Here is a 16,227-nt window from a genome sequence, read left to right as displayed (position 1 = left end):
CTAGCACGATTACAGTTCCTTCCAATTTCTCACATGACATCGTTTCAATGTTGAGGATCCTTTAAAAACCAAAAATTTCACAGAAATTACATAGAAAAGTATGTAGAAATTTTACAAAAATCAGTTCATTTTTACACATAGAAAACATAATAAAAAATAAAAAAAATTCCATGCTGGCCCTGTCCCCTCAAGGCTGAAGCGTAGTCGGTCTCCGGGAGCTGTGGCTTGTGGGAGAAATCTCCCTTCGATTCTTCAACCTCCCCCTACCCCGTCCCCGCCTGACGCACGCCGGTCCCCCAGCTGCCCGCCTCGTCGTCGCCGCCCCTCGCTTCACCGTGCTCGCCACCCCGCCCCCCTCCTCGCGCTGCAGCCGACCCCCTCCCAGCGCCGCCGCCGAGCTCCCTCTCCTCGCGCCGGCGGCCGTCACCCTCCCAGCGTCGCCGCCGAGCTCCCGTTCCTCGCACCCTCGGCCATCCCAACCCGCGACTCGCCGGAGGAGGCGGTACGATTAGTTCGAGCAGACGCGGCGGCGGATCCTAAACGGTACGATTCTTGCCCATCCAAATTTCTACAGGACCTTGCCAAACGCCCAAACAGACTCGACTGTGTTCACCCCTGCGTTCTCTTACTCGAGTTCAAGTGTGCTCCCTGTTCACCCCCGCGTTCTCTTCTCGAGTTCACGGGTGCTCCCTCTCTCTCTCCCTCCCTTGTTACGACGATTGGGTGACCGCCGACGCCGCCCCACGCCAGGTGCCCAGGTCTTCATCGGGCCCTTCGCCGGCGAGGAGCACCAACCCTGTATGCCCACCCCTTATCTGCCCTTCCTGCCGTGCGAAACCAATCACCCAAACCCTAACTTACGCTATTTGGCTATTTGTATTCGGATCTGGTCTAATTACAAGCATATACATGTATTATGCGTATTAAATTCGTTTTTTTATTTTTGCAAAAATTATAGGGTATATACATGTGTACACCCATGTCCTTTATTGGCTCCACCCCTTATTTGTAGTGATCGTGGCTTACTATTTTCCATTAACAGATACTGAGGTTATTTTGGTTGTGCATATCGTGTTGGATAGTTCTGGGTTTTCACTCTGAAGAACAAAATGGACAATGCTCAGAGTGAGAACCGAACTGATAGCAAGCAAGATGATGATGTGCGCCAAAGCAAACAGGATGATGAGGTAAATTGAGACCTCTACTCCTTTATTAAATATTTCATGGATAAATGGTGTTTATTGTCATTGATAACTCACAATTTTACTGTTGATGGTTATCCTACCGTTCTGCCTTGTAATTTTGTCCACCTAATGATATTGGTAAATTAGTCCCATCTAATCTTATTTCATTGGTAGATCCTGGCACTGATAGGGCTAAAAATTAGTTAGGAAGAGGATTGGGATTTTATTTACCGTGCGCCCATGCCTAGAATCGGTTGGGCATTTGATAGACCTGCCATAATAAAGGCTTGTGGATTCAATTGGGAACACTGGTTAACGTTGATTAACCCCTCCTAAAAAAAAAAACTTTGACCTAACTATATGCAGCTGGTTAACTTATATTTTATGGCCTAGAGTGCTTGAATGATGAGAGGGGTGTGGGACAGAGCACTATATTGACACTAGTAACCACTGCATACTCTGAATTCTAGTCATGGAGCTAACCAACCAAATGTCACCAGTAGCAGTTATCTGCCCACTTGGGCAAAGACAAATCTTGGACCTATCTCCATCAACAAACTATTCTGGTCAGAGCATGTGTCTATGTGAAAGCACTCCACGAATGAAAATTTCTTTCTGTCTGTCAGTTTCTAGTATCCTATCTTAAGGCAACTTTTTAAAATTGGACCCTTGAATGCGGGTTGAGTGGATTTACCTTTGTAATTTAAAACTTGTGTCACCTATACCTGTTTCCATTAGTTGTCTGGGTATTGAATTCAAGTTTCATAAACATCAGGATCCTGCTCACTGATCCTGAAATTCTTTTACTCTATATATGCAGGAGGCCCGCCTTGAAGAATATAAAAAGATAATTGATCAAAAGACTTCCCTCCGCCGGAGCAACCTAAACCCTGAAAGGCCTGGTAGTTATTTCTTTCACTATTTTTATTTCATATACCTCTTCTAATCACAAGTATAAGTGAATATAGGTTTGTCCTAACTTCTAAGCTAAATTTAAAAACTTTGACAAGAATCCATAAAAAATATATTACTTTCAATGGAAACAGTTATGTATAAAAATAAAGTTAGTTTACATGATGAAGTAAGTCGATATAATTTTTTTCCCTCGAATAGGTAGGAGTAAAATTTTGTATGTCGATTGTCAAAAGTTTAAAAAAACTTAACTTATGACATACCTAGATGGAGCTAATATTTGTGGTTGAAGTAATGCGTTCTTGCACAAGCAATCATTCAAATCAAGTGCTGGAAGCATTCTTGTTTTTATTCTTTTTAGGTGGAGGATTTGTTTCTACACTGGAACAATATTCTAGAATTGCATGAAATCCTCGTTTTAGATATTGCAGACAGTATGGGTTGTCTATTTTAACTTGTATGTCAAAAATTTGCTACAGGATAATTATTTCAAAATTTGCTGGGGTATATTTTTTGGTACAATGATAAGGAACAATTTTATGCAATGATATAAAAAAATGGTTGAGGATAATTGCTTCAAATTGTGTTGGAAGAATTTTTTGGTACAATCATAACAAACAATTTACAACTAAAAAACCTGTCTTCGAGTGGAAGTGAACAAATCTATGTTTTATACAAATGGAAATGTATATGAAGTTTGTAGCAGCCAGAAATTAGATGAGAAATATGGCTGCAATCAAAGAAAACCAAATTTTGAAGCTTCTCATCCCAGAATCTCAAGGAAGATTTATTTATGTGTGTTAACTTAGATGCTCCTTTTCTTTCACATGTCACTTCTAAAATTCTATTTTTGTTTGACCGCTAAAAACCCACTCTGACAATTTGTTGTGGATGAGGTACAACATACAAGAGTCCCTGTTGCTTATATATGTTCTTAGAATCTTGACAAACCCACTCTGACAATTTGTTGTGGATGAGGTACAACATACAAGAGTTCCTGTTGCTTATATATGTTCTTAGAATCTTGACAATGGGTGATGATGAGCTACTTAATGGTTTCATACTTTATTATTTTCTTATTTTGCTTATGTCATCTTCCATTTTGCAATTTTGGTTTCTTTTTCATTGGTGGATATGATTCATATTTTGTAAGAGTATACAATTTCTTATCTTGATTAGCAGCACCTAATTCTGTTTTTTTGACCTTTGTGACGATTCACTAATTCCAGATGCAAACCACCTGAGAACCCTCGACTCCAGTATCAAGCGAAATACAACAGTTATAAAGAAGTTGAAGACAATAAATGATGAACAGAAGGATGGGCTAATGGATGAGTTGAAAAGTGTGAATTTGAGCAAATTTGTCAGCGAAGCAGTTTCTAATATTTGTGAGGCCAAACTTCGCTCCGCTGATATACAAGCTGCTGTTCAGGTAATTTGCAATAGCAGTGGTTACACTTTATGCAAAAGTGCCAATTTCTGATAGACATGCTTATGCTGTTGGTCCCTTCACTTTACATGTGCAAGATCTTTCCTCTGTGTGAAATATCTGAGCTACATAATGAAGTATGCTCATTATCCTCTGTGGTTGTTATGGAAACAGTGTGTGCATCACCTCAGTTGGTTAGTATTAAGAAGGTTATCAATATTACCAAAATTATACTTAGGTGCATGCATCACCTCAGTCGGTTAATATTAGCAAGGTTATCCCTAGGAGTTCAACTTGGTTGGCTGTGATCAGTTGGCTGGTGCAATAAAGTATCAGTTCGCCAAATTGGGTTCAACAAGAGCTTCTTTTTCAATGGGAGAAGCCCGATGACTAGTGGGGAATCTGCTGGTCTGCACATACAGTGCTTGCTATCATCTTGGTCCTCATACCATATTCGTGATTACCTTTGGAATTATTTCTGTGTTATTGTATGTTTGGTACCAACCATTTTGACATATGCTGTAGCATAACTATGGTAACCAGCTGCTGCTGGCTTCCTGGAATGTTTGATTCACTTGTTAGTGGGGTAGCCACTAGTGTGATTGGGCAGAGTTTTTAATAGAAAGTTTGTCCTCTATTCCTATATTTGTTTGAGCTGCAGCTTTTGGGCTTCTGGTTCTGATTGTTACCTGTTTGCTATTGGCGTTTGTAATAATTTTTTAGCTTCTCAGCACACCAAAAGCAAGAAAAGCTAATCAGAACGTGTTTTTCAGCTTTTATTAGTTCATTTCCTCAGAAGCCAGCTTTCCAGCTTTTCCAAAGCTAGCTCAACAGCTAGGCTGTTTGTTTCAGCTTCTGGCTTCTGGCTGGCAGAAGCCTGCAAAAAGCTGAAACAAACAGGCCCATAGTCTTGCCGCTGCAGCTTAACCATCATCACTTTACTTTGAGATTTAGTTATTAACGATGAAGGTGTTAACTCATGAATTTATTCTATGTGGATTTACTCTAATATAGGTTTGCTCGCTCCTTCATCAAAGATACAAGGACTTCTCTCCTTGTCTTATACAAGGTCTACTGAAGGTCTTCTTTCCTGGAAAATCTGGAGATGATTTGGATGCAGATAAAAATTCGAGAGCCATGAAGAAGAGAAGCACATTGAAACTTTTGATTGAACTGTATTTTGTTGGAATTGTCGAAGATGCTAGCATATTTGTAAATATTATAAAAGATCTTACATCAGCGGAACATTTGAAGGACCGTGAAGGAACTCAAACAAACTTGTCTCTTCTATCTACCTTTGCTCGTCAAGGGAAGTTTTTTTTAGGGCTACAATCTCATGGTCAAGAAGCTTATGATGAGGTAAGATAAGCTTATGTATCAACCTTACTTGTTCAAGTTATAGAAGGCCTTATAAAAAAAAATACTGAACACACAATTCAACTGCAATAGTAGATCTAGCTGCTCTTTGTTGAATGCATAACTGGAATTCCTGTTAATTTATTCACTACATGTGGCATCTGTCTACATCAATTGATTTGCCAACAATGTTGAATCTGTGCAGTTCTTTAAGGACCTAAATGTTACTGCTGGGCAGAAGAAGTTCTTTAAGAAAGCCTTGAACTCTTACTATGATGCTGTAGCTGAACTACTACAATCAGAACACGCGGTAACTCCTTTTCTTTGTTAGTTTGGACACTCTTGTTTGTTGTAATTTGAGTTTATTATATCATAAACTAAACTCTTCTTTGTACCTAGTCTCTTCGTCTAATGGAGGCAGAGAATGCAAAAGTTTTAAGTGCCAAAGGTGAACTAAGTGATGAGAACACAGCCTCATATGAGAAACTCAGGAAGTCTTTTGATCAGTTACTACGTGGTGTATCCTCGTGAGTATTTATTGGTCCATTTCAGCAGAAAGCTACCATTCTCTAGTTTTTTTTATTATATATATATTGAACATCATGTAGTTCTGCCAATTTTGGATTGAGCGTAATGGCATCTGGTGTTTTGTTTGTGTGGGGCTGATGATGAATTGGAGGAGCACAGACATGGACGTGGACCTTAGAACTTACTACCTGAATTTTTCTTGTCTCCCTTGGACCAGCCCTTCTTTAAAATTAAAAATAAGATGCACTCTTTAAATAAAAAATAATAATATAAGCAATTTACTTACATGAAAAGTCACATTCTTCCATACCTCAGTCAGGATGCAACATCAATTGGGTATATTAAAGTAGACATGGTATAGGTAGTATTGGTGTACCATCCTACTAAGTTCCATCCACGCCTTCAACCTGCATTAGGAATTAGTGTGATTTCTTAATTACATGTGCAGCGTGGTGCAGCAACCACAAACTGGCCATTAATTTTATCACGACGTGAGCATTTGTTGATAATTGTCTGTTAACATGTCAGTTATCATTCCATCTTTTTTTTCTGTATGATTCTTGGCTGTCTTAACATGTTCTTTTGCAGGTTGGCTGAATCTCTTGACATGCAGCCTCCAGTGATGCCAGATGATGGAAATACAACAAGAGTTACTACAGGAACCGATGCCTTGCCTTCTTCTGGAAAAGAATCATCTGCATTGGAACCTATCTGGGATGATGAAGATACCAAAGCTTTTTATGAATCTTTACCTGATCTCAGGTTTAATTTTCACTAAGTTGCCAATATCTGTTACATTCTTTAGCTTTCTTTTATTATCCTTTTGAAATTATATATATATTTTTGAGCAGAGCATTTGTGCCGGCTGTATTACTCGGAGAGGTTGAGCCAAAGTCGAATGAGCAACATGCCAAGGGCCGTGAGCAATCTAGTGTAAGACTCTGAATCTTTAAAGTAGTCCATTCTTCAAGCATCATGTCTTTAATGTATATGTAAGAGGGTTCTATTGCAATTTCGTCTTTATAAACTTGGATTTCACTCTGATTATTTTTGCTTGCAACATTTTGGACACTGATGGGTTCCTTGTATATCTTTTGTTGGGTTTACTTAGAATATCCCCTGGCTTGTTTCTTTTGGACTGCAAGGTGGCCTTTCAAGGGCATGCACAAAAGAAACTCAAGCACTGGGGGAAAGACTGCCCCCATGCCTTAAGGACATGCACAATGCTCCTGTCTCTTAGTATCTTAGCCTTTTTATAAGCTTTTAAGTGTGTTAAGAGATGTGGGTTGGCTATTAAGTTGATTTGATGTGATCCCACAGAATCTTCAACTTTTATTGATATGGCAGTCTCAAAGAGATGCTCTTCTAGCTAAAAGAGGAACTGCATTGAACAGCGAATCTAGGCCTATGTTCATAAATACATTGAAACTCTATTAAAATTTTAAATACAAAGAGTCTAGTTTAGAACACATTTATCCAGCGCCAGGCATGAAATTTCGGGGCCCACCTGTTAGATTCTTTCCTTGTTCTCTGTCTGCCTAGGATATTACTAATGGGGCAAGTCTGAGACATGAGGTGGCACCCTTGTGTATGATGATGTGGTGAAATACTCTCTTAGATTGCCCAGAATGGTAGTTTTGCTTCACAACAAAGATTTATGTGGTGCGGGTCATTTTTTCCACAACGGTAAAACCGAATGTCATTACCAAGGCAATGAAATTACAATAGTCACTGTTTTAAGAACCATTCTACCCGATCACTATCAAGACGACGGATCCATGCCCATGATCACAGAGGGAACCTGGGCAAGGATACTCACTACCACTACTAAACAGGCTTAAGAGAGAAACACCAGCAGAAACGGTCCCACAAGTTTAAACGGGTTCCATACAAGGCATATAGCCTGAAAAGATGCAAAAGCTACGCCTAACTCGAGCATGGCACTCAGCCAGCATATGGGATCCCATTGACGGAGCGAGACTGTCCATCCTGCTTGTGAAACGATAGAGCCGCCATCTTCACAGCATCCGCCCCTTGTATCACCTGCTGCTTCAAGCCATCCTTCAGCATACCTGCCCAGTATGTAAGAAAAGAACACATCATACAGACAATCTCAGTAGGAGATTTGATTCTTTTGTTATCAAAGCAAACTGTATTTCTGATACGCCAAATTGCCCAGCAAACAGCAGATACCCCCACAGCATGCATTGGGGGCCCCTGCGGATGGATGTTATGAATCCAAACCCAGTATTGCTCCAAACTCCCAGGCCTACAATCTGACCCAAGAGAATAGGCCAGCAAGCTCCAGATGTATTTAGCCGTCAGACACCCAAAGAAAAGATGATTTCCAGTTTCTATTTCTGAACAAAAGGCACACTTTTTGTTTCCTTTCCATTTCCTTTTACACAGGTTGTCTTTAGTTAGAATGGCATCCTGGGACACTAACCACATGAAGATTTTAATTTTCAAGGGCATATTAGCCTTCCAGATTCTCTTGAAATTGTGACCATAATCATATTTGCAAAGAAGTTTATAAGTTGATCTAACAGAGAAAACTCCAGATTTTTCCAAATCCCATTTAGCTCTATCTTTTTTCTCATTTGTACCACAACTAATCAAAATATCGTGTAAACACCTCAGCTGATTTTGCAAATCTTCATGTAACCATCTTCTAAAAGTGAGGTGCCACCTTTTCTGTTTCATAGTTTCAACAGTAGCCTCTTGCTCTTTATTAATAACATAAAGTTGTGGGAATTTGTCTGCCAAGGAGACCAATCCACACCAACGATCATGCCAAAAGCTGGCTGACTTTCCATTCCCCACTACCATAGATCTACCCTTCAGGTATATGTGTCTTACTTTCAATAGATCATTCCACACAGGGGAGTTTTTATGTTCTTCTTTAGCTGAGCAATAATCCCTTTTCTCAAATACTTCTTAGAGACAATCTCCTGTCAAATTCGAGACCCATTCTCAATTTTCCACCACCATTTGCATAGTAGACTTATATTCATTTTTCTTAAATCTTTAACCCCTAAGCCACCTTTCTCCTTTGGCTTGGTTATCTTGGTCCATTTGACCAAATGATATTTCTTTTTCATGTTCCCCCCCTGCCAGAAAAATCTTTTCCTAACTGAATCCATCTTAGTTAAGGTTGACACAGGCAACCAGTACATGGACATTGCATAGATTGGCAAATTACTCAAACATGAATTAATCAAAACCAACCTACCACCCAAACTCAGAGAGCTACCTTTCCAACCATTAAGTCTTTTCAACAAATTTTCACAGATAGGCATCCAGTCAGCAACATGTAACCTGGATCCAGCCACAGGGACTCCAAGATACTTAATGGGCCAGCCCCCTATAGCACAGTTAAACATGTTCGAGTATTCAAGAATCTTATTATCATCTTGACTTACCATGATAACCTCACTTTTAGAAAAATTAATTTTCAAGCCAGACATGGCCTCATACAGGTAGAGAAGCTTTAAATTTGAGGCTTGCTCCCTATCATCCTGGAGACACAGAATTGTGTCATCAGCATACTGCAGAATAGCCACTCCATCTTCAATATAGTCTGGCACTAGGCCTTGAATCAACTTATTTTTCTGAGCCAAAGATATCATTTTAGCTAGAGTGTCAGCAGCAATATTGAAAAGAAAAGGAGACAAAGGATCTCCTTGTCTCACACCCCTACCAGATTTAAAATAGCTTCCAATGGTATTATTTACTTTAACACTGACAGTTCCAGAACTCATCACCATCTTAATCCATTCACACCATTTAGCACCAAACCCTCTCTGTCTGAGACATTCAAAGAAGAAGTCCCAGTTTAGCTTGTCATAAACCTTTTCAAAATCTAATTTTAGGACCAGCCCATCCTTCTTTTTGATTCTAGTATCATGCAAAATCTCATGTAATGCCATAATACCATCCATAATGTTCCTATTTTTCAGAAAGCCAGACTGACTCTTATTAGACTGTCTCCAACGGTGGACGCAAAGAGCGACCCAAACGCAAAATGCGCTATGTACAGTGATTTGCGTCCTGAAAATACGCTCCAACGGAGGACGCAAACCAGCCAGCCATTTTGCGTACCACGTGAATCGGTAGGCAAAAAAGCGTCCTCATTCTCCACGACGCAAAACTGTAGCGAACGACGACGGCGAGGCGCGCCTGCCCCTGGAAGCTCCGCGCGGGGGCCATCTGCGCGGACGTTGAGGCAGCTGACCGGAAGGGGAGAGGGAGCCACCCAAAGCCGCTTCTCTGCCCTCCCTGCCGTGCGAAACCGAGCACCCAAAGCCGCTCGCCAGCCCGCCGCCGCTGCCACTCACCCAGGAGCGCCGCCGCCGCCATGCGCGCCGTCCCCGCGAAGACCAGGTATGCCGCCTCCGCCATGCGCGCCGCTCGCCCAGATCCGCGCGAGGCGCGCCGCCCCCTCTCGCCCAGGTGCGCTGCTGCTCGCCTAGGCCACCGCTGCTCCTGGCGACCATGGCCTTGAGCTCCGCCCAAGCGCCGGCGGCGAGGCCTGCTGCTTCCCCGTCCAGATCTGGTTCGCCCTCGAGCTCCACCCAGCCCCCGCCGCTCGCCCAGCTGGCGCGCTCGCTCCGCCCCCCGCCGCCTCCTGCTCGCTCGCGTTTTTTTTTTTTTGCGGTCGCCGTTGGAGAATGAAAGATTTGGGTGTGCTACCCTTTTACTGTAGGCGACGTAAATCGTAGAATGGGTCTCTGTTTTACGTTCCCGTCGTTGGAGATAGTCTTAATGATTCTTCCCATGACTTTATCCAACCTAAGCATCAGAGCTTTCGTGAATATTTGTAAATAACATTGAGCAGGCAAATAGGCCTGTATTGTTTTATGCTATTAGCTTCTTTCACCTTAGGCAGGAGAGTGATAATACCATAGTTAAATCTGCCAATATCCAACTTCATATTATAAAAATCTTGGAAGAGAGCAACTAGGTCAGTTTTGATAAAATCCCAACAATGTGGTGCGGGTCATGGTCAGAGCCAAATAATTCCAAGGGACCAAACAGCAAGGATTAGAACTTGGTGGGTGCCAAATAAGTTTTTGTTACTATCATACTATGTATGAGTTATTTGGTACTAATTAGATAAGTATAAATCAATCATATGGGGGCCAGGGCTCCCCCGAGTCCCTCACTGTATCCGGCTATCCGCACCATGTTTAGCTCCCAATTTATGTGATGCGTAAAATGTATTCATGAATGGTAGAATGTTCACCTTTTGACTAATAAAACATGTTCCAATAAATTTTTACATCTGGCATCAACATGGTTTGCGCCCTTTGCTTCTGAGTGAGAGAAGGCAGGAGAAATTTATTCATCTAAATATGCATTCACTAGCTATTTTCTTTTATTTTTATTTTTGGGTTTGCCACTAAATTGTTTTTGAATTTTGTTATGAAGGAGTCCACTTCAGAACAAGAGACTGAACTACATGACAGTGTTCAAAATTCTGCCACTGAACATCAACTAGAAGTTAAAGTAGATGATGTAGTGAAAGAGAGTGAAGACAAAGATAAAGAGAAGGGAAAGGATGGAGAAAAGGAAAAATCCAAGGATAAGGATCTGGATAAGAAAAATGAAAGAGAGAAGGAGAAAGGAAGAGCCTTGGATGGTGCAAATCTGGATAACCTCCTGCAGAGGCTGCCGGGATGTGTCAGTCGTGATCTCATTGATCAATTGACGGTATTCACCCATCTTATAATTTCTGTCCTCTTTATTTTAGACTGATTGTCATAATCAAGCTACTTTTGATTTCCCCAGGTTGAGTTTTGCTACCTAAATTCTAAAGCAAATCGGAAGAAACTTGTGCGTGCCTTATTCAATGTTAATAGGACTTCACTGGAACTGTTGCCTTACTATTCTCGTTTGGTTGCGACACTATCAACTTGTATGAAAGATGTTCCAAGTATGCTTCTGTCTATGCTTGAAGAGGAGTTCAACTTTTTAATAAATAAGAAGGTATACTCATAACTCTTTGTTGCTTGATGTTGTTTGTGCTCAGTTCCTATTATCTTATCATAAATATTGCTTCTAAGCCTTGACAGTATCTAGTATTTATTGTTTGCTCTGGAATGCAAGTTGCATTAATAACATCAATATAAACATGAAATGCATGACAACACTAGTTGCTACAAATCCTCCTAGGAAGTTGGACTTGAAGTGGAGGGGGGCAGAAATTATTTTGCCTCATATATTTTGTATTTACTGGACTAACTTTTCTCTTTGCCCTGTTACCTTTCAGGATCAGATCAACATTGAAACAAAAATAAAAAATATACGGTTTATCGGGGAGTTGTGCAAGTTCAAAATGGCTCCTCCAGCTCTTGTTTTTAGCTGTTTGAAGGTATGCGTTTATTAAGCTCAGAATTAGTAATTTCTACCTTACATGTGTTACTTTGGTAACAAATATTTGTTTTCTATATATTTTGCAGGCCTGCCTTGATGATTTCAGTCATCATAATATTGATGTGGCTTGCAACCTTCTCGAGACTTGTGGCCGTTTTTTGTATCGCTCACCTGAAACTACGATTCGCATGGCTAACATGCTGGAGATACTGATGAGATTGAAAAATGTCAAGAATTTGGATCCACGCCACAGTACACTTGTAGAAAACGCCTACTACCTTTGTAAACCGCCTGAAAGATCTGCACGGATATCAAAAGTTCGGCCACCTTTGCATCAAGTAAGATTTCCATTTATTCTTTGTTATATGTTCTACTATTGTGCCTTGTCTACAAAAATGTAACAATTAACTATTCTCCCTCCTTTTCCTGTGTAGTACATAAGAAAGTTGCTTTTCTCAGATCTTGACAAATCAAGTGTTGAACATGTTTTGCGCCAACTACGCAAGTTACCTTGGGCAGAATGTCAACAATTCCTTCTGAAGTGCTTTCTAAAGGTTCACAAAGGAAAGTACAGCCAAGTTCATCTGATTGCTCTTCTCACTGCTAGTCTCAGCCGCTATCATGATGACTTTGCTGTCGCAGTGGTAGATGAGGTTAGTTCCCTTAGTTGACTGCATAAATAAAGTAAGGAAAAAGGAGCATTTTTTTTAATATTTGTTGGAGTCTGTTCTTTTTTCTTTTTCTGTTGTAGTCACCATAAAATGAAATTGTACCACATTAATTAACTAGCAGTTTTCAGTTATCCAGCTGTTACTCTGGTGATAAACTAGTTGACATCCAAGTTATATGTTTATTTTTTTTATTTTGATTTAGGTTTTAGAAGAGATAAGGGTTGGATTGGAGTTGAATGACTATGGGATGCAACAAAGGCGGCTTGCCCACATGCGGTTCCTTGGAGAGCTATACAGCTACAAGCATATAGATTCATCAGTTGTTTTTGATACACTGTACCTTATCATTGTGTTTGGTCATGGAACTCCTGAAGTAAGTAATTCCATCATTCAACAATGATTTAAGGACCATTGCTATTACCAAATTCATTTTCTGACATCATACCTCCTTACACACTACTCCCTCCGTTGATTTATTTTTGGGACGGAGGGCGTATGTGGCACTAAAGAATTACCACAAAGCTTATGACTATATATGTCAAGCCAGCCTCTTTCATATTTTGTAATAAATGGAAGCTTATGTTTGAGGACGATTGATCACAATGTGTAGATCCATCATTTGTTCTCATTAGGCATGCAAGTTCAAACTATTTTGGGTCATCAGGTCGACCCAAAAATTTGAATCAAATGAACTAGAATGGCATTTCCGTAGTTTGAGGGGAGTGAAAAAATGAACCAGAGTGGCATTTGACCGTAATTAGTTAGCTGACCCAAAAACACCATTGAGTACCCACTTGCATCCCTATTTCTCATTGAACATTTTCCCTTTCACTTGTGCAGCAAGATGTGTTGGATCCACCAGAAGATTGCTTCAGAATCAGGTTGATCATCACACTTTTACAGAGCTGTGGTCACTATTTCAGTAAGGGATCTTCAAAAAGGAAGCTCGACAAATTCTTGCTACACTTTCAAAGATACATTATTAGTAAAGGGCCCTTACCACTCGACATAGAGTTTGACATTCAGGTTAGTTCTTTTTGTATACAACTTGCAGACATGCGTGAATACATACATAAAACTTCTATGTTACAGACTGAATCGTGAAGTCGAACCAATTTAGAAGCTGTATGATGCATGTAGTTAAATCTATGTTGTGAGCGATCAAGAATGCTTTTTTGGTAGGTTTTACGTTCTGAGTATGAGGCAATGAACCGATTTGTATCTGACGTTTATCCAATAATTTGCTTACCTATGTATAATTAAACATTGGACATCCAGGACCCTTTTTTGGTGTGGTGGTGGGCTACAATCATAATGATTCATGCCTTGATCAGATCATGCAGACTTTTTCCTATTCCTATCAATGGGACCAGATCCCTTTATTTCAAATAAGATTTATCTTACTCCTGGTTGACCTAGTGTGCTTAGGCAGCAGCATTTAATTTGCTAATGTAAAGCCTAATAAAGTGTAAATGACAATAGACAAATGAAAGTGTATGATGTTTAGAGCCTGACTTTGGTTCACAAATCACAAGGCAGACAATCAGTGCTCCAGTAATATACTGGCTACACGTCTGGCAACAACCCCACAATGTACTCTCAGACCAGCATGCTACATTTGGTCGAGGCAATATTCCTATCAGCTATTGGTAAATCATATTGCTGCAATTATGTTTACATGAAGTTCAAAGAGAATCTTAGTACTGTACACTTGAATGTTGAATTGTTTCATGACTCTGAATACATGTATGATTTTTTGAGGACTGAGGACATATTTTATGTGTTCTTGCAGGATTTATTTGGCGAGCTACGACCAAACATGTGTAGGTATTCGTCAATTGAGGAACTTGTTGCCGCATTAGTTGAGCTTGAAGAAAATGAACGTTCAGCCCCAGTAGAAAAGGTCGAAAATGAAAGACACTCGGACAATGAATCTCAGAAAAGACAGCCACGAGATGCTGGTCCATCTGTGAATGGTGAAAGCACTGCAAATGGAATTGAGGAAAATGGCCAGGATCATGAAGTAGCAGATAGTGAGAGCTATTCAGATAGTGGCAGCATTGATGGACGGGAAGAAGAGGAAGATATATTATCTGAGGATAAATCAAATGATGGCTCAGATAATGAAGGCGACGATGAAGATGACGGCATTCCTGTTGGTTCTGATGAAGATGAAAATGTTGAGGTTAGACAGAAAATCATGAAGGTTGATCCTAAGGAGCAAGAAGACTTTGATCGAGAGCTCAAGGCACTTCTTCAGGAGAGCTTGGAGTCACGCAAATCAGAGGCCCGTTCAAGGCTCCCATTGAATATGATGGTACCGATGAATGTCCTTGAGGGTTCAAAAGACTCGAGGGCCACAGAATCTGAGAGTGGAGAAGAAACAGTAGATGAAGAGGGTGGCAATGCTGGGAGTAGCAGCAAGGTGCGCGTTAAGGTGCTAATGAAGAAAGGACACAAACAACAGACAAGACAAATGCTAATTCCCGCTGATAGTTCAATCGTGCAAAGCACGAAGCAGCAAGAAGCTGCTGAGCTTGAGGAGAAGCAGAGCATTAAGCGGAGGATCCTCGAATACAATGAGAGGGAGGAGGAAGAACTGAATGGAGCATCACAAATGGGGAACTGGGGTCAAGGAGCTACCAATACCAGCAGTATCAGATCAGGTGGCCGGGGCAGCTGGGATGGTTCAACACGAGGAGGTGGTCGACAACGGCACCACATCGCGGGTTCTGGTGGTTTCTATCACAGTTATGGCAGGAGAAGATAAGTTTGCTGTGTGAGCCATTTGTCCTGATGGGAGGTGGTCGACAGCGGCACCACATCAGGGGTTCTTGTGGTTTCTATCACAGTTATGGCAGGAGAAGATAGGTTTGCTGTGTGAGCTATTTGTCCTGAGCTTTTTGGCAGGGCAATGCTTCTCTCTATTTAACCGCCTAACAGATCAGATTAACAGTGAAGGAATTTCGGGGAGGTTAACACAGCTTGATCGATAATTGCTTCCACGCATGTACATATATAACATAATCTGGCAACGAGTGCAGGTCGTTTGGAAGATTGTGTTGTAGCAATGTAGCGTGCGCACATATATTATCCGAGTATGGATATCATGGTGGTACTTGCATAGTTTACATGTGCATACTGTTTCGACGCCATGTGGGGGTATTTGATCACAATTTAACTGTTTGATGCCCATTCTAGTTTAGTGGAGTATTATTGGCAACGTCTCGAAATTGCACGATATGTTTGCGCCATTTGTCTCTGATGAGGTGTTACATGCGTGTACATTAATCGTGCGTTCACCGAACGATGCTATCTGCTATGCCGATGGAGTATGCTTTCTGCCACTGCATTGAGGTGCCGCGCAGCTCGCAAATTCCAGTTCAGTCGTTTGTCTTTCCATCCCGGTATGATTCCTTCGGAGCTCTCATGTCACGCTTTTTTCCCTCCTGCAAATGATTGCTCGCCTTGTGCCCGTCAATGCATGCGAAGGAGGAGCGAGAAAGCGGGGCGGCCGAACACCGCAGCACGCACGACTGCACTAGGACGATCCATTTGGGCAATTACGAAGCTACTCGAGCTAGGTATCGGTAGCTGTAGCTCCTCCAATGGGAGCGCGCGCGGCGCAGGCAACCATGCCTCCTAAATTGCCGCCACGGCAGGGGCCTCAGCCTCACGCCCAGGCCCAGCGTCGCATCAAACGTCATCTGGAACTGAAGCAGGCGCACGAAACGAAAGAAAGAAAGAAAGCCGCATGCCCCTGCCGCCGGGC

General features: G+C 41.3%; 1 protein-coding gene across 2 annotated transcripts; it reads left to right on the top strand.

The window, feature by feature from the left end:
- Positions 1-224: 224 nt before the first annotated feature.
- Positions 225-15,700, top strand: LOC136467368 (regulator of nonsense transcripts UPF2-like). 2 transcript variants are annotated; one of them, XM_066466052.1, is made up of 17 exons: positions 225-543; positions 1,043-1,187; positions 2,005-2,086; positions 3,326-3,528; positions 4,540-4,884; positions 5,087-5,191; positions 5,281-5,408; positions 5,998-6,171; positions 6,261-6,342; positions 10,843-11,121; positions 11,200-11,397; positions 11,681-11,782; positions 11,871-12,122; positions 12,219-12,437; positions 12,658-12,828; positions 13,296-13,481; positions 14,248-15,700. In XM_066466052.1, exons 2-17 carry the CDS (start codon positions 1,110-1,112, stop codon positions 15,223-15,225), a joined length of 3,582 nt encoding a protein of 1,193 aa, XP_066322149.1. In that variant the 5' UTR covers positions 225-543; positions 1,043-1,109; the 3' UTR covers positions 15,226-15,700. The 2 variants fall into 2 exon arrangements, with proteins under 2 accessions (XP_066322149.1, XP_066322148.1); XM_066466051.1 differs by having other exon boundaries at positions 226-543; positions 10,840-11,121.
- The last annotated feature ends 527 nt before the right edge of the window (positions 15,701-16,227 follow it).

This window comes from Miscanthus floridulus, chromosome 7 (assembly GCF_019320115.1).
Source record: "Miscanthus floridulus cultivar M001 chromosome 7, ASM1932011v1, whole genome shotgun sequence".
Classification (NCBI taxonomy): Eukaryota; Viridiplantae; Streptophyta; class Magnoliopsida; order Poales; family Poaceae; genus Miscanthus; species Miscanthus floridulus.
Note: the sequence above shows the minus strand (reverse complement) of the source record. Positions and strands in the feature narration are given on the sequence as shown.